Consider the following 25495-nt stretch of genomic DNA (forward strand, 5'->3'; position numbering starts at 1 on the left):
CATTCGTCGGAGCCTCTCAACCGACCGCAGCTTTGTGCATCACACGCAGATACTCATATTTGCGCCGATGGTATTATACCGTTGTCCTGCTTCATGAGTTCGTGTGGTGCGAGAGAAAATTGCTGTTGAGACGGAGAGACCCGCCTCATCTACCATCCGTCACCGCGACGCCCTCTATGATCGACTACATTTGACCGGGTCTTTGAGGCTTGTGGTGTCTCCTCTGCGGAAGGCCTTGGCATATGGAATGCCATTTGTTGCAGAAATTGGGAATGGCCCGCTGCTAGCTCTGCGTTATCACAGTACGAGTGGATGACCTGGATGTTAGTTAAAGGATGGTAATGCCCACCAATGTGGACTAACTAGCAAAAGGATATATAGCTCTCACCGCAGATCCATCTGCTATTGAAGAGAACATCCCAACATCGACACCACAAGCCACCACAAGCCACCAAGATGAAGTTCACCTTCGCCCTCATCGCTCTCTTCACCACCGCAACCCTCGCCGCCCCTCCCCTGTACGACGTCCCTACCTCTAGCGATGTCGAACCCTCAAGCGACGCCATGCCCAGAGGGTTAGGGTTTATTCCTACCCCTTGCTTCTACTGCGGTGTCAGATATCACGAATGCATGGACGTACGTACCTTCTCCTCTCCCCAACAACTTTTCCACACGCTTGTACATCGCTAACCCAACCCCCAACAGAGATACGTGAACAGCTATAACTGGGAATTGGACAGGCCAACCGATATCCCTCAGTTCTACGAGAGTCAGGCGAAATGCGTAGAGTTGATGGAGAATCATTACGGTCCGTGTGTTCGGCGTCAGTGCAAGGTGACTTTCGATAAGTTCGGGGAGCCGCATTGGCATCATCATGCGTAGGGGCGTGGGGTGGCTGGTCAGAGAACGAGAGATTATCGGGTATCCATTCGCGAATTGTTATGGATGTCTTAGGGGCACTGCGGATGTGTAACGATTGGGTTTGGTAGGATGCGCGATTGCCTCAAGAGAACATCTCTCCTGCGATTACATCTCGGTGATTAGAAGTATCCTTGTCATCATCCATCAATAATAAATCTCCATCAGACTGCAATCTACAGTGGTACTAAATGCGGATCCACTTCGTTGTCACGAGAGCAGCGTCCCTGTGATACGAATGGGGTCCTCGAACGCGAAACTCTGGCACCAACGGTAATCAGCAAACGAGGTGGACAAAGACCAGCATTCATAACTGTTGAGACGAGACTCCACACCAATGATGTATGCTCCACGGCGAGTTCTTGTTGAGCACCAATGACGCTACCACTACGTGTGAGTGCCAATGCAGATACTCCAGCATGCTCGCCTAGAGACACAGCATATATAATGCGTGCATACTCAAAAATCGAATTGTCGTCTTCCCTCCCTTCAACTCGACACCAACACTACCACCCGGCCCATCTTCAAACCCTCCACAAGACCCATCTACCACATCTTTGTCAACATGAAGATCACCACCATCATCATCGCAGCACTCAGCACCGCCGCTCTCGCCTCAGAAAGCCAATTCGAATTCTCGCACTCGTGCGACACCTGCAATGAAATGTATCACGGATGCATGGCCGTAAGTCCTCCAGTTCCAACACAAACTTACCCAGTTGCCGACATAACTCACAGGATCGTTGCCCTTCGTTCATATTCAACGAGGAGTGCTCGTTGCAGTGCCAAACTTATGTGTGCAAATCAGGCACAATTGGCGATTGGTGTGTAAACTGGTGTGCCCAGTATGACTACTTGAACTGTAATGGATGGATTGAGAAACCTAAGCACCCAAAACCCACCTTCCGCGTTCCGCCTGGGCAATGATCATCCAACCGTTGCGGGAAATTGAGACCAGGTCGACGGGGTGGGACGGAGACTGGAATGGGGCGAAGTACTTTAGAAACGCTTTGCGCTGACAGTCTCATGGTATATGGAAGTGCTAGACTGGTTGTGACGACGATGCGCTTTGATGGCTGGTCAAGCAGAAGATATGAGACTTGGGTTACGTTGCGCCGAGCAACTGCCATTCCTGACTGAAGAGATGTTTCAGTCTTACTCTCTTCATCGGCTCGTAGAGTAATGTCACTGCTTTTCTCTGATCAAGAAGCTCCTGCTGTCCATGCGCGAAACCGCCACTATCCGGGAACTCAGAGATTCCATTACTGACAACGCCTTTGCCAACACCTATGGCCTATCTCAGATGAGAGAGATTGGCTGGGTACAGACCTTTGACTCTCGGCTTTGCAGCAACTCCAGCAGCTGCAAAGTAGCTGCCGCTCCCTCACCGCGCGTTATCTAGGTATCTCTCACTCACCGCGGGTCGTCGCTCCCTCACCGCGAGTTACACAGCTGCCCATCTAGGTACCTAGAGCTCCGCTTCTTTCTGCTCTCCCCACGGGTATATATTCCTGCCCATCCTCCCTCTCTCTCCTTCTCTCCTCCACCAACAATCAACACTCAAAACACCCAACGTCCACCTCACCACGAAACCAACTCCGTCAACCACGACAACTCCATCAACATCAACCCACTCGCAAGCATGAAGCTATCCCTCCTCATCATGGCAGCTGTCTCCACCCTCGTCCTCGCCGGCCCCGAGAAGAAGGAAGAATCCGTTCTCTGCAAGAAGTGCTACATCTACAGCCTTGAACACTGCGAGAAAGTAAGTCGTCACAGCCCCGAGCCCGTATTCTTTGGTGCTCAGCCCAGAAACTAACTTCAATAGGACGTCTGCAAGGACAAACTCGACGACCGCGGGCAGAAATTCCTTGGATGGTACAAGTGCATGAGCGACTGTGACCGCAACGACACCTGCAAGTACGTACCTGCAGGCGAGACAGTTGCTTGCGGCGATGAGTGCACCCATCATGCTTCTTGCTCCCTTCCCGAACCCAATTAGGATATATATCTCGGGTATCACGGCAGTGGATGAGAATCAGTGAGACATGCAAGACAACGGGTAGCATGGAGGCTGGGATGAGAATTTGTCTTGGCTGAATGCCTGTCATCATTGCGAATATGGGAAACTGAACATGGACAGGACTTGGTGGCAGATACATCGTTGGTAACCTAACCCAAAGATGAATGACAACTGCACACTTACACGTACTAAAATCCTAGATGTGAATGTGAATGTACCTGAGCAAAAGTGACGCGTCTAGAACATCCTCTCCTCGCCTCACACCACCTTTCTGATGTCTCCCCACTGTGAGAATACGAGCAGCGTTCAGATAAGCGCAACGAATCCTTAGCTTCCTTCACCTTTTTCTCAACCTCCCGCCTATCTGCAATCGGCGCTGTTGATACTTTATCCAGAAGTGCCCACAGCTACCTACCTAGGTAGGTACGTCACCGACAGTCGAAAGTGAATTCATCATTGCCGTGGCCAGCTGACGAGACCCACATGCAACGTGAGGTCCAGACAAGATTGCGATTGAAGGCCTCGAGGGTAATAACATGAGTAACGGCTGAATTCGAGTTATAGAGTGCCCCCGAGCTCGGGTAGGTTTGAATGAACCGAGTGAATGACGGAAAGCACAAGAAGACCCGCCAGTGAACTGTTGGGATGCCTTCTCGTGTTGTAACAAGATCGCCACCGATTATCATGTTGCTTTTAGTGATGTCTTTAGCCGTTTAGTAAGAAGCTGCACAGTGAGCTTCTGAGTTCTCGTGTTCATCTATATGTTACGTCATTCTTGCATGTAGCCGTCCTTACGTGTAATTTCTTTTCCCTTCCATGTAGTAATCGTTACACGCAGTTTTGCATTCTTGAAGCCATCCTTACATGAGGTTGTTGGAATATGCGCTAATTATTAACACAACATGAGCTTGTTGGGATATGCGCTCAAGCTTAATACAACCATTAACGCCCCTGACATAAACGTGCTTCGACCGCGTGAAATGCCTCGCCCACGCGCCAATTCCACGCCCTTACTCCACCCACTACCTAGGTAATCTGCATCAACACCTACATTCTTTCATTACCATGTTGGAATATGGCTACCTAGAACACCACCCAAGGTGCATATAAACCCACGATGCGCTGCCCCAAAAACTCCATCCACCATCGACACAATCTCCTCAACCACAAATCAAACCAAACCACACCCACCCCACCAAACATGAAGTACACCACCCCCCTCATCCTCGCCCTCGCGGCCCTCACCACCGCCAACCCCGTCACCTCCCCCTCCGCCAACGCCATCACCTCGGCCAACCCGCTCGTCGCCCGCGACCCCATCTGCGACAAGTGCAACAAGGAGTTCGAGGACTGCCAGAAGGTACACCTCCCCTTTCCCCATCTCTTCCAGTGAGATTTGAACTAATCGTATGTGTATGGAAAAAGACTTGGCTCTGCTGGATCAATCCGAGGATGTGTATTATTACTTGCCACAACGACGTTTGTCGTAATGACGCTGCGTGCAGGGAGCACTGTGGGTGGAAGTGCCCTTAGGCTGGGGTTTGTGGGTTTGAGAGACCATTAGTGAGAGGCCATTAGAGGCCATTAGAGAGAGGGTGTTCTTGTGGGAGGGATGAGACTAAGACTGGATGGCAAGGATGGAGTTCGAGGGGGCGGGTTGTTGTGGAGAGCGAGACTTTTATGTGGTTGTTGGGACATGTACGCATCCTTACTACAATTATCAACGCCCCTGACATGACATCGCGTGGAAGAGCTCACTACCCGTGCAACAATCTCACACCCTCACCCCACTGATCGTATCAAGCCTCTCATTCTTTCACTACCAACATTCGTACATCGCCACGCAAGTCAGTACCCCAGGTAATCCACAAAGGTCATCCAACCCTCCGGCTGCCTAACCAGACTCCTCCAGCCCTGCGTGTATATAACCCCTCGATCCGCTGCTCCAAGAAACCCCTTCTCCTCATCCACCCCCAACTCAATCTCCTCAACTCCACACCACCAACCAACAATGCACTTCACAACCCCCCTCATCCTCGCCCTCGCGGCCCTCACCACAGCCACCCCCATAACCAACCCCGACGCCAGCCCCATCGCCGCCCCCATCGCCTTCCCCCAAGAGACCTTACCGCCCGTCCAAGTCCCCACTTGCGACCAGTGCAAAGACCAATTCGAGCACTGCCTTCGTGTAAGTATCGATTACCCTTTTCCCCTAATCCCGCGGGAAGTTGTTGAAACTAATACGAGAGATAATGATAATAGTCTTGGCCCTGCTGGTTCAACCCAGCTACCTGCGATACTACTTGCCGTGCTGAGACTTGCAAGGCGAGCTTCTACTTCTGCCGGGATAAGTGTGGGTGGAAGTGTCCTTAAGGCTGGGTTTTGGGTATGCGAGGACGCTGGGAAGAGGTTGTCCTTAGAGGTGGAATTGGGACCGTGGTCGTGAGGCAAAGGTTTAGTCTTCGATGATCGTCTGTGATGGGCGATGTATGGCGATGGAGTGACCTGAGTGATATGGGTATGGTTTAGAATTTGGTCTTGATAAAAGGATAGCTGCTAGATCTGTATCGAGGAATAAAACTAAGTCTTATCAGTGAAACGAAATCATCGAGTGATAGTCTGTGCTAAACCCGATAACGATATTTCACCGTATATACCACCCAGCTTACACCTGTTGCACTACCCAGAGTCAAACATATCCGCGAAATTCACTCTGAATATCGAGCGCGAACCCAGGAAACGTCGAAGCAAAAACTGTCTCAGTCGTTGCATGTACCCAACGCAGATCACCCCAGCCAAGCCCAAGCCTCAAGACCGAATACGAAGATTGACCTGCAGCGCCAAGAAAGCTAGGCTTCTCGCGGCCCGCAGATGATCACCAGCTAAACCGCATATCCCCATGGGTGTTGTCTCCGTCCGCCTTGGATTCTCTTGAAAGCTGTACGCGTTGTCTTGGCTGCTATATGAATTGGCGGGTTGCGCTCCTCGTGGGCGGGTGATGTAGTGTCCAAGACTTGTCTAGTTGTATAAGTAGAGTTTTGGTGCATTGGACCCGCTGGTGATGTCAATTGGGAGGGTGGAGGAGTGGTATTTAGGGTGCTTGTTTTCCGAGTCGACGTGTTCATAGTTTTTCACTTTGTTCGGTTGGAACCATCATGAAGCTCTCTCTTGCCGCGCTCTCCACGCTTCTAGCGACAACTACCACGGCATCGCCTCTTGCTCATGAACCGCGCCAACAATGCAGTACATCGTGGAGCTACCCGTATACCGGCAGGGTAGCTCCCAGCAACTACAAGGCCTTTAACCTCGGTAGCTGCACTGCGCAACTCACCTTCAACAAAGACCGATACGTGGGAGTGCAATAGGCATTCGAAGCCACGTACGCGGATGGCAGCCGTGCTGAACTCAAGCCCTTCCGCGACCTCGACAGCTTCGGTGTCAGCGATACCTTCTACCCCTACCTTGGCAACAACTTCCTCACTAAGTACCCTGGGAACTCGGCGTTCACGGCTGTACACGAGTTCAGCAGTGTTTGTAAGAACGGCCAGGCGCCTGTCTCATGGCGGTTTTACACCACGTCCGGCACGTCGAATGGGTGCTATACAACGTCGCAGATACGCGCTGTCGGTGGTGTTTCGCGTCCGGCGAAGGTTGCAGGCGTATCTCTACGAAGGAGCAATGATGCCGGAGACTTCCAAGTTAGCTGGTCGCCGGTATCCAGCGCGACTGCGTATTCCGTCATTGTGGAGTATCCGACTGGTACGGACGAAGTTGGTAGACCCTACACGAACGTGCGGGGTGCACGCGTACAGGTGAGTTCGTCAATCGTCTTCGAAGGGCGATGCTAATATTCATGCCAGGGAACCTCGACTCAGATTGCGACTACCACGCGTAGACAGGATGTAGCGAGAAAGGCGATTGTTCATGCTGTCAACTCCCAGGGCGTGTGGTCGTTCACGAGCGATGTGCAGCCAGTGGTAGCAAACTGGTAGACGCTGTTGTGAGATGTAATGTCAGACTGGAGACAGATGTGAATAGGAGCCACAGGGAGTCAGCGAGTCTTGCGGCGCGAATGTATCTCGTCTCGTCCAGGAACCGCGTGCGGAAAACATTGCCCGATCTGTCGACAAGATCCCTGCTTCAGCCACGAACAGTGACAAGGCTGTTATCGCGTTTGATATGATTCGTAAAAAAAAAGACGATAGAATGTTACAGTACACCAGCAAGACAACAAAGTGCGGTGAATCCCATCAAAGTGTGTTGACACGTGAAACGGCGGCCGACCGCACTGCCACATGGCAAGCGTGCCCGCTCCGGAAGAGCCGAGGCCAAAGCGCCAGGGTCGCGCGACAACGAATGCCATCTCCACACGGCTCCGCATTGTCATCGCATCATGCACGCCGTCCGCCATCCATTGCGCCGCTGTACTTTACCTTGTCTTTTGCTCCTGCCTGGCTGAATACCTTGTGCCTGCTCTTGAGGCACTCTCACGCACCGCCACACCAATCAATGCGCCGCTCCCCGTCTATGGGGGCGCGATATCCACGCTCGTAATGTCGGACTCGGTTGGTAGGTTTATCTGGCGCGAGATGGGATGGAAGGAACTTTTGCTGACAGTAAGGCACATAGATCGAGTCTTTAGCCATGCGCTCAATACCGTCAACAAGATACGGACGGGGTCGCAGAAACCGCCGTCTGCGACCAGGTTACGCTTGTATGGACTATATAAGCAGGCCATGGGTACGTTGCCTCGAGGGAAATGATGCGGAGGGGGACTGTGCTACGACCAGAGCTGACCAAAACAGAGGGCGATGTCGACGGTATAATGGAATGTCCACGAGGGAACGATGACCAGTCGCAACGAGCACGGGAGAAATGGTATGTCACTTGGCGCATAGCACTATACAAGTCCATATCATGGAATACATGCACGACAGAACCTAACATCCCCAGGGACGCTTGGAAACAGCAGAACGGCCTCTCCCGCACCGAAGCCAAACGCCGCTACATCACCACCCTCATCGACACCATGCACAAGTACGCCTCCCCCTCGCCCGACTCCCGAGAACTAGTCGCCGAACTAGAATTCGTCTGGGACCAAGTCAAATCCAACGTGCCCTCCTCCTCCTCCTCCTCGCCGCTACGTACCTCCGACCACATAACCCCCGGCTACTCCCAGCACGAACTCGGCCAAAGCGGCCGCGCAGCCATGAACAGCAGCAACGACATGGACCGCCCTCCGAACGAGTCCGAACGCCGCGCCGTGCCCCTCCGCGTAAAATCACCAATGTCGCAATCCGAAGAAGAGCTCGAGGAAGAAGAAGCAGAAATCGAGCGTGAAGGCGAGGTCTTCGTCGACGCTCCAGATTCGCAATATAACCCCACATCCTACCCCGACGACAACGACGACAACGCCCCCGACCTCGAAGACGCAGGCGTACAAACCGATTTGCAGCAGTTGATCCGCGCAGAACCTATACCTATACAGACGCCCACACCCGCGCCACGGAATCGCGGCATGGGTGTCCTGGGTAAACCGATTCAGATGCCCATACCCGGTTTCGGCAGCACACCCGCCGCCCCTGCTGCTGGAAACGGTGCCGCAGCAGCAGCGAAAGACAGCTCGCCCAAAGAATCAGTCGCAGACCAGAAATGGCGGAAACGCGTTGAGCAATCGCTCATGAAGATGACGGCTGAAGTCGCGGCACTGCGCGAACAATTAGAAGCAAGAAGGCTTTTTGCGCATTCAGTGCACTATCAGCTCTTTCGGGGCGTGTGGAGATGGGTGTGGGCGTGCTTCAAGCATGTTGCTGTTGATGTGTTTATATTGGGTATAGTGCTGGTGTGGATGCGAAGGAAGAAGGACAAGAGGCTGGAAGGGGCGATACGCGTGCTGCTGGGGGATGCGGTGGCGCAGATGCAGAGGGGTGGGGGGATGGTGTTTGGAAGGGTTAGGATACCGCTTTTAGGAGGGGGGAGGAAAGGGGGGACGGGGACGGGGACGGGGACGGGGACGGGGACGGGGACGTGAATTTAAGATGTTATGATTGAAGGTGTTATGCTGACTGTGGATTCGTTGTGTGTGGTTGATGGAATCTACTGCTGACGGCTCAGAAACGGACATGCACTTTGCGGCCTTGCGAAACAAGAATCGCTCTACCGTGTTTAATCCATCTCCCCCATCCTCTCCTTCTTGATTCCACCCTCCCATTTCCCGATCATCTCAGGGAAACACTGCTTCAGTAGCACATCCCCATACCCCTCGAACCTCGCCTCGACCTCCTTCAAAACCTCCACAACACTCCCCTCCCCTTTCATCACACCAACAGATTCCAGTTTCACGCCATCGACCTGTGGCACGCGCGGCATAGCAACGATAGCAATGTTACTAATCGTACCAACGAACATGATAATTAGCATAGCGATGGCTGCGTTATCTGAGAGCTGGGTGTAGAGCAGGGCCTGGCTCAGGAAGGCACCGGCGATGAGGATAACGGGTGAGATCCAAGGATTTGAGGCGTTGGTAGATGTGTCGTGATGTGTGGTCGTGCTTTCGGCCTTGGTGGATGCAGTTGGGGAGGGCTGGATGATGTAGATGTGGCTGGGTGGGGAGTCGGTGTCGCGCATGAGTGCGTATGCGCCTTTGCGACTACTGTGTGTAAAGGAAGCGTTTTTCTGAGTCCAGACAGGTAGGCCGGCTGTAGCTTCGATAAGCAAGATCGATATGCTGAGTAGCAGAAGGGGTGAGAGGTCGGCGTAGTAGAACCAGAATGCGCCGGCAAGACAGAATTGGAGGATTGCAGTCATCAAGCTGCTGCTCTGGAGTAGGGTTCTAAGGGAAGTGGAAGCGGAGGATATGCCAGTGGGCTGGAGGACCTCCACAACGACATCGCTATCCTGGTCAAACTTGCCATCAATGCTAGACGAAACAGAGCGAAACTGCAGGTCGCGGAGCAGCCTTGCAACAGCAAACTCCCTATTCAACCGTCTCTTCCCCGTCTTCATGTCCAAAACCTGCACATCGCACTCCGGTTTCGGCATTAGATCACTACTACCACTCACGACTGACGACAAGAGTGACAAGCTATAAGCCAGCCACCCGAAACCGAAACATGGAGACTCTGTCTTTGAGATCGCAGTCGTGACAACAAACGCTTTTTGAATTAGTTCAGGACCGAGTAGCGTGAGCACGATTGCCAGAGGTGGTATACGTCCGGAGTCGCCGTCGCGGTGCTCGGATCCAGGGCCAGTGGGACTGAGGTAGTAGGTTCCGACGTAGAGACCGATGTACGCAATAAGGATAGGGAACGACATCTTGATGTTGGAGGTGCGGGGGTTGGTACTGGGGATGGCTCTGATGGGCGAGTAAGTGGCGGTGCACTTTTCGAGATCGATGTTTGACATGATTATCTTCGCGGCTTTCGGACTCTGCGAAATGATTCTGTGCCAAGTGTAATACTGGAACCCTTGGTGGGGGAAAGGCCGATGGTTGGTGCGGAAAGTTTGGTTGTGCGCTCGTTCGGGGATTATCTGTAATTCGGAGAGCGACGGTGAATTGGTGAAAGTGAAGGCGCTCACCCAATGTCACCCGCGACGCTGTGAATATCTCTCCAGAACGATTCAATCTGTCGGTGGAGGTATTTGACTGAGAAAAGCTTTCGCGTATTGTTGTGAGATCGACACGATGACCAGGGAATCGCGCGATCCAATCGGGGCAGGTGCGAGGCAGGAGCAAACGACAGAGAACGCACGTGCGTTAGTGACCACTAGGAGCGATGGGACGGAGCTCACTGTGACGCAGCGGATGATTGCAGCAAATGTTTCTGAACGATTTCAGTGTCGCACTGTCACACGTCGGTGCAAGTGTGATTGCGTTCTCGCGGCGCGGCTCTATGGACATGCTCCAGTCTTGTGAGTTTAGTGGTCGCTCGCACCATGGCAAACCCGCAAATGTATCCATCAACACTATTCAAAGTCTTGGTAGGTCAGCATGTCGATATCTCGGTGGTGAGCCTCCAAAGCTAAAGGCCCCTACTGTGTGACCACCCGAATTTCGCGATCCCACCACCCCAACACGACCAAAGGTCAACATTGCCGTCAAAGCCGCGTTCAATGAATTTGAGTGAGCGGATTTTGGCCTGGTGCGTGCTGCCTGGATCAATCTCCTTGACAGATTTACCTGTCCAGATGTTGCTAATCCGTATCACTGTACCTTCCGTTGTGTCTTGGGCTGCTGCCAGAAGTCCGAGTCTTGGGTATACATCGATGTCTAGTTCCAGCTCGTCTCTGTTCAGGTGTGCGAAAGTCATGACTGGCTGCGACCAGTTCTTAAAAGCTTTGTGGTTAAGCTTGCGGCGTTTGTGACTATCGCGATGAGTCGGATACAGATTCTGAAAGTATTCCTCGTTGTAGTGGTGGTTTTCGTAATTGAACGTCTTTCGCGATGAATTCCGAGATAAGCGAGGTGAGCGAATGTCGTATAGGAAAAGCGTGTCGTTAAGCCCAGAGCATATCAGTCTAGTCTCGTCGTCGGCACGCTTGAGCTTTGAGATGGGCGCGGGATGTGTCAAGACGTGACTTGAGCCCCCTGATCTTGTGTCATATAGTCGGATGGTTCCGTCTCTACAGCCGAGCGCGACAGTAGTATACGATATCCACTCCAAGGCCAAAAGATCCGATTCAAGTGACTTTACTACAGCTTGAGAGTCCCACGCACCTCCCTGTGAGCGAGTGAAAAGTAGCATCGAACTCGAGGCCGCAACTGCTAGGTGCTCGGTCCAGGTCGCTGCAACACTATTTGCGAGACCTGGTGATGCCGTGAATGTAGTTGGTCTGGCAGCAGCACCCCAGATAGCTGAACAGTCTTTCGGTGTAAATTTTTGCCCTACGTACTGTGTCACTATGGGTCAGCGTGAGAGTTTCGGAAGATGCAAAAGTCTTGTAAAGTTATTGAAACGGTGTGGGAGTGAGTAGAAAAGCTCGTTCGTTCTGAGTTGTGCTGCATGGCCGCTGAGTAACTCAAATCACTCGGTCTATCAAACGTGAAATGGAACATGGCCTTTCATCATCGAAGAGATCATGTGCGTGGGGTAAAAGGTTTGTGTAAGACTTACAGGATCATCGCGTCCCGGGTCGCTGAGCCATACTTCTGGTGGTCGATCAGACCCATACGTCGTTACCGCAAGCGCGCCGGTTGCCGGTAGAAAGGACAACGAGGAGACTGTAGATGTCGTTCGCGTTACCTCTTCTCGTGGATACCACGAATAGATACTCTTAAGTGAAGACGACTTGGGTATGGAATAGTGATCCTCTGATGGGACGCTGGGACTCCCGCGATCTGCAGTCTGCATGTGCACACTGTTCTCACCTTGGACTGTGTATATCGTGTGATGTACTGGGTCTTTGGCAAAGAGTCGTAGTCCACATGGAGGTAGCACCTTTTCAGGACGTTGTTCAATACCGGCTGCGCATGCGTCAGGCCAAAGACCATGTATATAGCGTGACCGTCTTCTAAGGCCTATTTCTCTATCGATGTTTGTCTGAGCAAAGCTGTTCGGGTTGCGCCTGATGACCCGCTCCTTCTTAAGCTTGTTCGAACGCGCAAGTGCGACATTCTGGATGCGCTCTTTTCGCTCTGTCTTCTTGATGTTTGCTGATGAGTACTTGAGATTTGATCCTTGAGCTGCGGTTTGGGTTTGGATCCTGAAGTATTTCTTCTTCTCTGCGTCCCAGAAGTAGCCAGGTATTGGCTGGCCGTTCATCCTGCGACCGTGATAGTGTGGAGGCCAGCGTGGGTCTCAAAAATCAAGGAGTGAAGGTATGCGTTGCTTGAGGAAGGATGTGCTGATTGGCGGAGTTGTCGACGCGTCCGCGATTTAGTTCAGAAGAGAAACGCGCGAGTCAGGCACCGCGACGTTCTGATGTTTTCACGACTGCCTTATCGATAAGCCCGCTCGTCCGAGGCATGACGCCACTGCCCCATAACGTTCACATCACTCCGATCAGCATCGGATGCGCCCATATGTGCCGCCATCTTCCCCTCATTGCCCCTCCCTCCTACACCACTTGATACCCTTAGCAGCTCATGCTTCGAATCTCTACTGCGCTGCAGCCTACCAGGAAAGCGATATCGTCGACGAAATACATCTGCAAGAACCCCTTCCACACTTTTATGCGCCTCAATCAAGTCATGGCGCACCTCGACATCCCACAGACGGCGAGCAACTCGACCAATGAACTGCACACGCTTCAGTCGCTTCCCAAATCGAACGTCTTCACATCCAACCTTCCCGCCGATGACGCCTTCCCCAGACCGAAAGACTCGCACGATGCGCCACGGCAGATGCTCGGACCGCGCATGGTCAAGGGAGCGCTATACACATATGTTCGACCTGACTCGCAGGGAGAGCCAGAACTGTTAGCTGTCAGCCAGCGAGCAATGCAGGATATTGGGTTGAAGGAAGAGGAGGCCAAGACGGACGAATTCAAGGAAGTCGTCGCTGGGAAGAAGATCTTGACATGGGATGAGTCAAACCCAGAGGCTGGAATATACCCTTGGGCACAATGCTATGGAGGCTACCAGTTCGGACAATGGGCAGGCCAACTTGGAGATGGACGCGCCATCTCACTGTTCGAGTCTACCAACCCAGCGACCGGAACACGATACGAGATCCAATTGAAGGGTGCTGGACGGACGCCGTACTCCCGCTTCGCTGACGGCCGCGCGGTACTGCGCTCCTCTATCCGAGAGTTCGTCGTTTCGGAATACCTCAATGCCATTGGCATCCCCAGTACAAGAGCGCTGGCGCTCACCCTGAACAATGGAAGCAAGGTCATGCGCGAACGGACAGAGCCTGGAGCCATCGTCACGCGATTCGCACAGAGTTGGATTCGCTTCGGCACTTTCGACCTCCAACGCATCCGCGGAGACCGAAAGACCCTCCGCACAATCGCAGACTACACAGCCGAGCACGTCTACGACGGCTGGGACAAGCTCCCCTCCAAGCTCCCCGCCGGCGAAGCCAAAGAAGTCCACTCCCAAACCCACACCGGCGTCCCCAAAGAAACCATCGAAGGCGAGAACGAAGCCGAAGAAAACCGCTACGTCCGCCTCTACCGCGCCATCCTCCGCCGCAACGCCGAAACCGTCGCAAAATGGCAAGCCTACGGCTTCATGAACGGCGTGCTAAACACAGACAACACCTCCATCCTCGGTCTATCCATCGATTTCGGTCCCTTCGCTTTCCTCGACACCTTCGACCCCACCTACACGCCCAACCACGACGACCACATGCTGCGCTACAGCTACCGCAACCAACCCACAATCATCTGGTGGAACCTCGTGCGCCTAGGCGAAGCCCTCGGCGAGCTCATGGGCGCGGGCAGCAAAGTCGACGAAGCGCAATTTATCGAAAAAGGCGTAACAGAAGAAGAAGCAGACGGCATAGTCAAATGCGGCGAATCCGCCATCGACCGCGCAGGCGAAGAGTACAAAGCCGTTTTCCTCGCTGAGTACCGCCGTCTCATGACGCTTCGTCTCGGACTCAAAACGCAGAAGGAGAGTGATTTTGAGGATCTGATGTCGGAGCTGTTGGATACACTGCAGATGTATGAACTGGATTTCCATCATGCGTTTAGGCGGTTGGGGAATGTGAAGTTGAGTGAAGTGGAGACGGAGGATCAGAGGAAAGATGTTGCGGGCAGGTTCTTCCGTAGGAACGACGCGCCGAGGCAGGAGAGCGATGGGAGGGAGCGGATTGGGAAGTGGTTGGAGAAATGGTCGCAGAGGGTGAAGGAGGATTGGGGGGAGGGGATGGATGCGGAGAGGAAGGTTGCTATGGATGCTGTTAATCCTAACGTAAGTCACATGCCACTACTATGCAAGAGGTACAGTGCTAACGATACCGACAGTTCATCCCCCGCTCCTGGATCCTAGACGAACTCATCGAGCGCGTCGAAAAGAAACACGAACGCGAGATCCTACCTCAGATCATGAAACTCGCGCTTAACCCCTTCCAAGAAAGCTGGGAGTGGAACGCAGAGGAGGAAGAGAGGTTCTGTGGTGATGTGCCGAAGTACAAGGGTATGTTGCAGTGTAGCTGTAGTTCTTAGATAATGCTCCTGCGTACACCTGGCCAGGTGTTGCAGTGTACAAAATGAATTGAAGGCCTAGTCTACACCACCAACAAGATATTCGCCTACTTCCAAATTCACGCTTCTGCCCAGCGCGCGTGCGTATTCCCAACCAAAGTTTACGCGCCATCGTCCTCCGCCTTCTAGTGCGTCGTTGCTTCCTGCTCCTCCGGCTCTTACGAGCAGCCTCATGCTCGTCAATGTAGCTATCTGTGTGTATAAATCCGCTACCTGGGGCACAGTGCCTTCGAGTAGTGCTCGGAATATCGCCAACAGCCTGTCCAGAGTGAACGGGCTGGGCGTCAGCAGATGCCGACTAATCTTCCGATGCTTGGCTCCTGTGCGCTTACCCGTGACGCTGAAAGACGCAGCGCTGGGTGCGCGTCGCTTGTTCTTCCGCTTGTCGGTGTGCTTCATGAAGTATGTGACGTCGGTACGCGAGGGGTTGTAGGACGCTAGGTAGGCGGCGAGGAGGATGTGGGTCGTGAAATACGGAAGGGTGTGAGCCGTCATGTTCGCTGGCTTCTTTTTGCTTGGCGTTGCTGGTGTGATGCCTGCCGGTGCTGCCTCTTTGGCGGGTTCGGAGGTATCCGAGATGATTCGATCCAAGACTGAGTCTTCAAGCTGGAACAAATGCCGTCTGTTCACCATCAAGCGCGAGAAGTCGCGCGTGCCAAATTGACCTGATACCACAGGCTCGACGAATGGACGCCAAAGGCGCATTGCGCAGCTCTTGAAGCTTATCAAATCTCGTCCGGTGTGTTTCGCGAGGGAATCGTAGACGGCTTGGATGAAGCGGCCCCAGAGCCACTGGTCGTCTTCGGCTGCGAGATCGGGTGTGTAGTCTGGGAATTGTTCTAGGGAGGGCGGTTCGAGGAAGATCTTTGGTGGGTTGGCGCCGAGAATTGTGAGGAGTTCGCTGCGCGCGTAGGATGGGAAGTGCAGGAAGGAGGTCGATGATGAGTGGAGAACGGAGGGCGTGAGGGGGAGGGTCGTTGTGAGGATGAGGGAGAGGTTTGGTATCTGTTCGTACTATTAGTAACCTATGCCTTGATCTGTATGATGCATAACATACCATCTCTCCTAGCCTCCCAAGCGCAGCAATCAGAGTTCCACCCCCTTCCCTCAGTTTATCCACCGCATCGAGCACCAAGACAAACTTTCCCCTGCCCGTCAACAGCTTTTCCATGTTGACGCATAGCGCGCTTAGATTCTCTGTACGCGCGTAGGGTCTCCTATCAATCTTCTCGTCGTTAAACTCGTCCAGTGCATCCAGACTAGCTGCGACGATGCGCTCCAGGAGATGCCGCGCGGTTATGCATTCGCGAACGTTGATGATCGTGTGCTGTATGCGAGATAGATGGAAGAAGGAGCGCAATATCGAGGATTTGCCAGTTGCTGTGAGGCCATGGATGTTCAGGAAGGGTGGAGAGGGGAGATGCGCCTAGGTTGCTGTTAGTACAATGACCCTGAAGTCTGAGAGGTGTACGAACGCTATAGAGGGCTGCCAGGTGGTGTATTTGCTGATCACGGCATTGGAACTCCGCGGTTAGCTGGGCGATGATCTCGTCGGGCAACATTGTCGCGATGTTGTTCTGGATGTTTGTAACCACTGGCGGAAGGTTGAGGGAGTCGCGCTAGCTTGGCGCCGAACGCGAGCGCACGTGCATCGTCCGCGACTTCCAACTCCATGCTTCCACTCACATCCTCCGTCGTCATATCGCATACAAGGTAATGTACTCGACGCTCGCTTCCGCAAAGAAGGTCCGATCCATCTGCACGTAGATTGATCAACGAATGACAGCGCCGCCTCTACGTCACCCCGCGTATCGCCATGGGGGACGGCAAGTCCGCTGCCTGCAGCAGCAATGTGGCACAGCCTCGCCTCACATGCTCACTTGATCTGAGATGCGATGAACCCCGCACCTCGTCTTCCTCCTCGCACTGATCGCAGTACACTGAACATCATTCAAAGCTCACATGGAGACAGCTGCAAGCATCATAGCAGTGGTCCAACTGTGCGAGACGGTAATCAAGTATATCATTGCTGTTTCTGGAGCCAAACACGAGAAACAGCGCCTTCGTACACAGATACGAGACTGCAGTAGCTTGCTCAACAAGTTGCAAGATGAAACGAATGACCCTGAGAATGCCGAGGAATGGGAGAGAATCTTGAACCTACTTTCGACTCCGCTTGCGCACCTTCAAGATGCACTGCGTCTAGCAGCCGCTGCGTTGTCCCCACGAGATGGGTTGCGTGAGAATCTGCGGTGGCCATTCAAAGAGAAGGATGTCGAAAAAATGATTGAGGCAATAGAGTCTGGGATGTCGATGGTGACTCTTGCTCTCAATTACACCACAACATCGTTACTTGTCAAGATTAGCGCTTGCTCAAAGCGCAATGAAAAGCATCTCGCCGACCTGAAGAGTGCTTTGGATTCAAGCATCCGGGAAACCCACCTGACGCTGCGGAGCATCAACGGTGAGCTGGAATCTATCCAAACGACCCAAAATGACGTTCGAGGAAGAGTCGAGGAGCTGCATGGGCGTCAGGATATGGAGGAAGCTTTGAGGAAACGTCAACGCATCCTTGACTGGCTCACACCCATCGACCACGCTTCAGAGCAGCGGGACGCCATCAGTCGGCGGCAAAAAGGTACCGGTGAATGGCTGCTGCGCTCACAGACCTACCAAGACTGGCTCAGTACCGACAGTCGTACCTTGTTCTGCCCTGGTATTCCAGGTGCTGGCAAAACGGTCTTCGCGTCAATCATCAACGCTGATCTTTGGGAGCGTTATCATGATGACCCTACGGTTGGCTTGGCTCATCTTTTCTGCAACTACCGGCGTCATAACGAGCAGACATTAGAAGCCCTACTATCAGGTCTACTGAAACAGCTTGTCCAACATCAAGTTCCGTTACCAGAGTGCGTCACCAGTCTTTACGACACACAACAAAAAGGGGCTTCGGATCGGATCGAAGCTACTACGGAGGCTCTCAGGTCAGCAATGGCAACATACTCACGAGTATTCATCGTACTAGATGCTCTCGACGAATGCTCTACATCTCAAGGCTGCCGCACAAGGCTGCTGTCAAGTATCCAGAACTTGCAAAAGCATGGTCACATCAACATACTTGCCACATCTCGATTCATACCAGAGATCACCGAGAAGTTCAAAACAGCCTGTGAGCTGGAAATTCAAGCAGACAGCAACGACGTGCGAGAATACCTCTCTGACAATATATATCGCCTACCAGGTTTTGTGCAAGATAATGTCAGCTTGCAGGAAGAAGTTGTGTCCAAGATCGTTGAGGCAGTGCGCGGAATGTATGTCGCTTCCTCCTAGGGTTCTAGATCCACTAATGAGTCGTCAGGTTTCTCTTAGCCAAGTTGCACCTTGATTCTCTGATCGGGAAAAGATCCGCGAAAAAGGTGAAACTCGCCTTGAACGAACTTGCTACTGGATCTGATGCTTACGACTCTGCGTATGATTCTGCCGTGAAAAGAATCAACGGCCAAGTCCCTGACCAGGCGGAGCTCGCCAAGCAAGCATTGGCGTTTCTTACCTGCGCCCGAGCATCAGTCTCTACAGAAGCGCTAAGAGACGCTCTGGCCGTGGAGATTGGTGAACCGGATATGGACCAAGAAAACTACCCAGACATCGAAGACGTGTTAGCTTCGTGTCTTGGTTTAGTTACAGTAGACGAGGATTGTGGAATCATCCGACTCGTCCACTACACGACACAAGAGTACCTTCAGCGCACCTTGGATCGATGGTTTCCGGATGCGCAAGCCATGATAGCAAGTACCTGCGTCTCCTACCTATCTTTAGATCGATACGCCGACCTCAACAACTTGGACCCCTCAGAAGACTGTGAATGGTACATATACTCGGCACGTCATTGGATCGACCACGCTCGCCTTGCGCCGTCAAGTCTGACACAAGTGGTCAGCTTTCTCACGCGGCAAGCCAATGTCATCAAGAGTTTCTTCTATACATACCCATGGGTATCAGCAAAACACGTCTTCGAACGAGAACATGTTGTGACTCAACATCCTCACGTCACTGGGCTTCATGTAGCGGTTATGTCTCAGCTAGAAGCTACTACTGCGGCGCTGCTCCAGCAAGGTTTCGATGTACATGCAAGAGATAGGCTAGGTCGAACCCCTCTAATCGTTGCTGCACAACCCGGACGCGAAGCTATCGTAGAGCTCTTACTCAAGTATGACTCCTCTCTGGACTTGAAGACAGACAATTTCGACGATACCGATAGTCAGGATTATGATGCCATCCATCCAGGGTCAACTGCGTTGCACTTCGCGTCGAGGAACGGGTCTGTCAGCACTGTCAGAGCTCTCCTCGCTCATGGTGCCACGGTGGACTCGAAAGACGCTAGAAATGCAACGCCTCTACATCATGCTATCATAAATGGCCAGACAGAGGTTGTAAGGGTGTTAATCAACGCCAACGCTAACTTGTCATCGACTGTCTGGTCAGCGACATACCGGTTTCTGCGGCAAGATGGATTCAAGGGTTACTTGGAACCCCTGTCGCGAAAGACACTACTGGCGACAGCAGTCGAATCCGAGTCCGTCGAAATGGTTAGTTTACTCATTGAGGCTGGGGTAGACGTCAATGAGCACGGGGACCATTGCGCACCAGCCTTAATCCACGCCGTGTCCCGACTACAGGGCACTGCAATGGTTGAAGTATTACTCAAAGCTGGTGCGAATCCCAACCTCACCGGCTGGCGAGGGGCATCACCACTCATGGAAGCATGTGGGCGTAGGTACCGGTTCGATCGTATTGATGTTGCCAAACTCTTGCTTGACGCAGGAGCCGAGATCAATCACACCACAGCAGACTTTCCCATTCGGTCCGCGTTAGCAGGCGCCCATTGGGAAGGAAAACCTAAGATTATACAGTATCTTGTCGAACGCGGTGCCGACCTAAAGCTTGGGCTGCGTTACGATACACTAACGACCTACACGCATAAAAAAGCACCAAGACAATACTACATGTCGGACGAATACGTCCAAGAGCAAATGTTAAAGTACCCACTTGGTGGCCCTGTTAGTAATGGCAGCACTTAGCTCTTGTTATGGTCGTATTCCCCGTCGACGGCTAAGAAGATCAACGAGAAGGCACCATCTGCTCCTGAAGCAGGCAGTTAAGGATCTTCAAATATAGCTTCATCAGCCGTTGACAGTTGAGCAAATAGTTCAGCCCGACTAGCTACCTGCGTCCATCTAGAATGATTTTCTTCAACCCCCTATGCGTGATGTGGCTGCGCTCGTGACAAAGCGACCCGAAGAAGAGCTTTACCTTCTAAATAGAAGGTTGCGATACTAGAGCACAATCTCAATGACCAGCCCGAACCAGTAATAGACCACAGTCTGAGTAAAAGTCGCACTCTATTCATCTGAAACTTGTAATACAGAATACACGAAATACATAAACACTATTTCGTGATCGATCAAAGAGACAATGTGAAGTCTTAATCACGGCTCTTATAACTAAAATAACACAATATAGAAATATGCTAGTATGAGCAAAAACCAACAGACTCCAAACAAATAAATAAGCCATCTGAAACAGAAGGTTATAACACGCAGAATGCGCTTCTGCAGCTATTCAATCCCAGGCCTCGCTATCGGCAACCCTAGTAACGAAGCGTTTCGAAGCGCGACTCAAGATGTGCGGGTCCAGCACTTCAAGAAGATGAGAACTCTCGTTGAACGATCATTTTCTATGACGGTACAGCTGCATGCAAGGACGCTATGTATTCAGGCCAGCACATTACAACGGTGAGCTATCTATGGCGAGCGGCTTGTAGCAACCGCAGGTCCCATCGCATTAAGGAAAGTCACGCATGTCGAATGCGGTGACAGGCGAAATCTTATGTGAACGTTTCATTCCATTTGCTATCGTACAGATACTTCCTTCCTAACCCAGTATTCACGTTACTCATGTTGGTATAATCATCCCCTATAATCCCATCCCCATCGACAGTGTTAATCCAATACGCCGTGTCTATGCTTTGTATCCAATGCAGGTCAAGCGTGATGGCACGCGTTTATGCATGTAGTGTCTCCTTGAAGCCACTGTCCGTATCCGCAGTCTTGCCCTCCTCGTTGAACTCCCAGGCCAGGAACTTCCAGTTGAGCTCGCTCGGTCGCCAGAAGAGGCCTTTCTTCAGTCCGCTGCCCGCTGAGGAAGAGTCGCCTGGTCCGTCTGCTGTTATGCCGCCGGTGTGAGGCATGCGCTTGCCAAAGATGCAGCGCCGGAAGCGCGAGTGTAGGATGGCCATGGAGCACATGACGCAGGGTTCGTTGGTGAGGTAGATGTCGAGATCTACGCACAGGTAGCCGCTGGATGAGAGGTTGTCCTTTTCGTAGTATAGCTTCTCGAGACCGGTGAGGGGGTTGTCGCAGAAGAGGGAGCGGTCGAGGAGTGCAGGGTCGGTGCCGGCAGCACGCAGCCGCTTCTTCGCAACCATGGCAATGGCGCGGTGGACAGCGTGAGCCATGACATTGCCAGTACCGGTGGGCGGTTCAGCGGTGCCGGTGAAAGACCTCCAGCGGCAGTCGCCTGCAACCGCGACAATCTCTGGCTGGTTCCTGGTGCGGTCAACCACGACGACGCCGATCTTCTCACCCAGACACTGATCCGATATCTGCTGGCCGGCCGCTCGGGCGAGAGCCAGCCAGTTGCCTGCCTCGGGTTGTAGCTCCTCCTGGTTGCGTTGTACGAGGCTCGGATGGGGGCCGTAGGGGTTGGTGTTCTTGTACGAGATGGGCCAGTACTTGTCGCTCCAGTCGTCAGCCTGCTGCTGGGATATGGGCGCCAGGGCCGGCACGGTTACGTAGAGGATCCGAGGGAGCGCAGTCTTGGGGCCATCGAAAGGCGGGCAGGTCCGTATGAGAGCCGTAAGGGTGGCGTGCGGCATATGGCGCGTGGGACACAGCAGGAAGTAGCGGACTAGATCAAAATCTTTAGCATCAGCCTCTCCATGAGCAGCCTCACTGCCAGCATCGACTGAGGACGGGGACGCGGAAAGGGAAGCGGGGGTCGCCGGTGTTAGTGGGGAAGATGGTAGTTCTGAGGCAGGAGCATCTTCGTTACCCCTGGGGAGCCTTGCAGGCGGATAGAACTGTTTCTGCAGGTGCGGCGGCAGGTACTTGAACTGCACCACGCGGCGCAGGTGAGAGATCTCCGACGTCTTCAAGTCGGGCAACGCTGCTTGCACGGCACTGGAAGCAGGCGAGGTTAGCAGAGATCAAGCGGGTGCCCCAGGAGTGAAGGCCTCACTCCTTGATTACGTTGGCAAACTTGGCCGGCACCTCGACGACATAGACGGTGTGCGTCTCCAGGCTGGCGCGCACCTCGTCCTTGGTGCGGAGGGGGACCAGATGGCCTGCGAGAGGCGGTGGGCTGCTCATAGCATCGCCTGGCGGGGGAGTCAGTGCTGAGGGCAGCTAAAAGGCTACTATGCGTCGTATAGGCGTTGGCTAAGAGGCTGGTGGTGGGATGTTGGTCGGTGGGAGCGTGAAGCCTGCGCAAAGACAACAAAAGTCTCAGGGTCCAGCGGGGCGAGCCTTCTTAACTCCGGTTGACCCTTCCTCTTTCATCCAACATCACCTCCTCGCTCCTCACCAGCCCTCATCATATAGCAGCAACATGTCGCGACAGAACCTCACCCAAGGGGTGAAAAGGAAAGAGAAGGGGTGTCTCGGGGTAAGGCGCGCAGCTCCCGACTCGTGGGCGCGCCTCCCCGCATCACGTTGCAGCGAAGGAGCGCCAATCTTCACCCAATACGGGGCCCCGCATCATCTCCTCCCGATGATTCGGTAAACATCATCCAAACGCGTCGTGAGAGGACCTCAACCCCAGCATCCAAATCTGCCGATATGCATGGCGTTGTAGCTCAAGCCCGCTGCCGCTCAGAATGCCCCGGCCAAGAGCCCACGGCATGGTGCCCCACTGCAGTATATGTGTAGTGATATGAGATGCAGGCCTCGCCCGTCTTGTCTTCATTCTCGATCCAACTTGTCGTCTGGATTAGGCAGTCATGGACAGCAAGACGGGAGCTACCCATATCGAAACCGCCCACGGTCGCGACGCCCACATCGTGCCCATCGACCAGGAAGCCAATGAGGACGTCCATCATGTCAAGCTCTCATGGAGGTCTTGGATGGTCGTCTTTTGCTGTTGCTTCGCGTAAGTCGCGCGCAACGTTCTTCAGGACCTTGTTAACTTACAACGTAGCGTCATGTCTCAAGTCTTCGTTGTAGTGGCTGCGGGATCAGTCCTGTCGTTCATCATCCGCGAGCTTGGAGAACCTGCCATTGCAAGCTGGATCATCCAGGTACAGAACCCCAGGCACGGAACTTTGACTTCAAATTTTGACATTCTACAGGGCCCGCTACTCATGCAATCAGTCCTCTCTCCTCCTGTCGGTCGCCTTTCTGATGTCTTGGACCGCAAGTTGTTCGCCACCATACCTCCACTGATCGCATGCATTGGTTCCATCATCTGCGCCAAAGCTACGAGCATGTCCATGTTGATTGGAGGCGGTATTCTCATCGGCACGACACTTGCGACCATCTCCATCGTCCAGTCGATTCCCTCTGAGATTTTACCTTTGAAGTACCGGCCCTTGGCGAACGGACTTGCAGGCGTCGCCGGCGTATTGGGCGGAACGTAAGTAGACATCTCGCGTAGGTCGATGTATTTGGCACGTACTAACTCTGCACAGCGTCGGTAGTCTCGCAGCCGGTGCGGTCACCAACCTAAGTGCTTCCGGCTGGCGCTACATCTTCTGGATCCAAGTCGGCTTACACGGCATCACATCTCTCGGCCTCTTCGCATTCTACTGGCCAAAGAAACGCACCGACTATCCGCGGATGAGCTTCAAAGAGTGGATGTGGGCTTGTGACCCCATCGGCTCCCTCCTTCTCGTTGCTGCTGCTACTTTGATGCTTTTGGCGCTCAACTGGGCAGGTGGCGCGTATCCGTGGAGTAACCCGCATGTATGCGCCAACCTAGTTGTTGGCATTGTCCTCTTCATTGCCTTCTGTCTTTACGGTAACAAACATTCCATTAAAACTTCCGGGTCAAAAGCTGATGTGGTACAGAATGGAAGGGCCGATCTGATGGCATCGTCGCGCACGTCTTCTTCTCCACTGGGCCTAACTTCTGGCTGTCGACTTTCGCTTTTGCTATCGAGGGATGGATCTACTACTCTGCTATCAATGCCGTTACACCACAGCTGATTCTGAACGTTGGATTCGAAGACAACGCATGGGATATTGCCATCCGGCAACTGTCCTACAAAATCGCGTCCATCTTTACATCTCTCGCCGTGACATGGTATGCGACAAAGTTCAAAGACATGAGTAAGCATCACCATCTTCGTGTAGAGCACTTCCGCTGACAATCATGATAGAAACACCACTAGCAGCCACCTTCGCCATAATGTTCATCGCCTCAATCTGCTTCGCATTCATCCGCCCCGGCTGGGCCACCGAACAAATTATCTTCACCGCTCTAACAGGTATCGGCTGCGCAGGCCCCCTCACACTCCTAGTCGCATGCATCCAATTCACAGCTCCCCACGCCTTCCTCTCCACAGCCACCGGCCTCGCTTTCTCCGCCCGAGCCATCGGTGGCGCTTTCGGCACCGCCGTCATCTACGCCATTGTAAACTCGCGCGTCGCTTCTCACCTCGCCGGCGACGTCAGCTCTGCCGCTATCGCTGCGGGTCTACCCGAGTCTTCTGTGCCTGCGCTGCTCAAAGGCATGAAAGGGAGTTCGGCGTCTAAGTTCAGAGGTGCCGGTGTACCCGGTGCGAACGAAACTATCATCACGGCTGCATGGAACGCAAGCCATTGGTCGTATGCGCGTGCGTATAGACTGGGTTACTGGAGCGTAGTGCCGTTCGTTGCGCTCGCGACCATTGCTGTGCTTTCGATGAAGGGTATCAAACATTTGATGACTGAGCACGTCGAAGCGACTGTTGAGCGGGAAAGCGATGACGAAGGGAAGGGCTTAGGCAAAGCTTAGATAGTTAGATGGACGTCATATGTATACCCCAGCAGGCGAGGTAGCTCTCCTCATAGAAATCAGATAACAAAAATAGCCTCACGTACGATGGTGATGCGGTTGTTGTGGCCTGGTTTCTATGAGGAGGGCTACCTCGCCGGACAAGACTTGTGCTGCGTCGCGAGGCATAGCCTAAGCTCTCGTATCTAGCTAAGGATGTATTGCATTTACTCCTTTGCTGCAGTCTTTTTCTTTTCACTAGAAAAGAGCTGTACTAGACTTAGATGGCTCCTTCATAATGACTCCTTAGTCTTATATGCTTATTCCAACAGATACTTCGATAGTATGATGTCATAGTTTCCACATCCTCTTCCT

General features: G+C 53.1%; 8 protein-coding genes across 8 annotated transcripts; 5 read left to right on the forward strand and 3 right to left on the reverse strand.

Moving 5' to 3' along the window:
- Nucleotides 1–2560: 2560 nt before the first annotated feature.
- On the forward strand, nucleotides 2561–2920 carry J4E87_006990 (uncharacterized protein; the record flags this gene model as incomplete). The annotated part of the gene is made up of 2 exons (XM_049378590.1): nucleotides 2561–2683; nucleotides 2747–2920. 2 exons carry the CDS (start codon nucleotides 2561–2563, stop codon nucleotides 2918–2920), a joined length of 297 nt encoding a protein of 98 aa, XP_049231611.1.
- Nucleotides 2921–7677: 4757 nt separating this feature from the next.
- Nucleotides 7678–8972, forward strand: J4E87_006991 (uncharacterized protein; the record flags this gene model as incomplete). The annotated part of the gene is made up of 3 exons (XM_049378591.1): nucleotides 7678–7681; nucleotides 7747–7819; nucleotides 7895–8972. 3 exons carry the CDS (start codon nucleotides 7678–7680, stop codon nucleotides 8970–8972), a joined length of 1155 nt encoding a protein of 384 aa, XP_049231612.1.
- A 134-nt stretch (nucleotides 8973–9106) lies between these two features.
- Nucleotides 9107–12062, reverse strand: J4E87_006992 (uncharacterized protein; the record flags this gene model as incomplete). Its single annotated transcript, XM_049378592.1, has 3 exons — nucleotides 9107–10471; nucleotides 11032–11773; nucleotides 12055–12062. 3 exons carry the CDS (start codon nucleotides 12060–12062, stop codon nucleotides 9107–9109), a joined length of 2115 nt encoding a protein of 704 aa, XP_049231613.1.
- Nucleotides 12063–13025: 963 nt separating this feature from the next.
- On the forward strand, nucleotides 13026–15105 carry J4E87_006993 (uncharacterized protein; the record flags this gene model as incomplete). Its single annotated transcript, XM_049378593.1, has 3 exons — nucleotides 13026–14798; nucleotides 14852–15023; nucleotides 15080–15105. The coding sequence occupies 3 exons, from the start codon at nucleotides 13026–13028 to the stop codon at nucleotides 15103–15105; spliced, it is 1971 nt and encodes a 656-aa protein (XP_049231614.1).
- A 4-nt stretch (nucleotides 15106–15109) lies between these two features.
- On the reverse strand, nucleotides 15110–16653 carry J4E87_006994 (uncharacterized protein; the record flags this gene model as incomplete). Its single annotated transcript, XM_049378594.1, has 3 exons — nucleotides 15110–16096; nucleotides 16149–16517; nucleotides 16567–16653. The coding sequence occupies 3 exons, from the start codon at nucleotides 16651–16653 to the stop codon at nucleotides 15110–15112; spliced, it is 1443 nt and encodes a 480-aa protein (XP_049231615.1).
- A 751-nt stretch (nucleotides 16654–17404) lies between these two features.
- J4E87_006995 (uncharacterized protein) lies at nucleotides 17405–20169 on the forward strand (the record flags this gene model as incomplete). Its single annotated transcript, XM_049378595.1, has 2 exons — nucleotides 17405–18402; nucleotides 18495–20169. The coding sequence occupies 2 exons, from the start codon at nucleotides 17405–17407 to the stop codon at nucleotides 20167–20169; spliced, it is 2673 nt and encodes an 890-aa protein (XP_049231616.1).
- Nucleotides 20170–21152: 983 nt separating this feature from the next.
- On the reverse strand, nucleotides 21153–22518 carry J4E87_006996 (uncharacterized protein; the record flags this gene model as incomplete). Its single annotated transcript, XM_049378596.1, has 2 exons — nucleotides 21153–22329; nucleotides 22388–22518. The coding sequence occupies 2 exons, from the start codon at nucleotides 22516–22518 to the stop codon at nucleotides 21153–21155; spliced, it is 1308 nt and encodes a 435-aa protein (XP_049231617.1).
- A 629-nt stretch (nucleotides 22519–23147) lies between these two features.
- J4E87_006997 (uncharacterized protein) lies at nucleotides 23148–25141 on the forward strand (the record flags this gene model as incomplete). The annotated part of the gene is made up of 6 exons (XM_049378597.1): nucleotides 23148–23296; nucleotides 23345–23444; nucleotides 23496–23779; nucleotides 23835–24163; nucleotides 24214–24474; nucleotides 24525–25141. 6 exons carry the CDS (start codon nucleotides 23148–23150, stop codon nucleotides 25139–25141), a joined length of 1740 nt encoding a protein of 579 aa, XP_049231618.1.
- Nucleotides 25142–25495: the final 354 nt, after the last annotated feature.

Source organism: Alternaria ethzedia (genome assembly GCF_023757985.1).
Source record: "Alternaria ethzedia strain BMP 0044 chromosome Unknown scaffold_18, whole genome shotgun sequence".
Taxonomy (NCBI): domain Eukaryota; kingdom Fungi; phylum Ascomycota; class Dothideomycetes; order Pleosporales; family Pleosporaceae; genus Alternaria; species Alternaria ethzedia.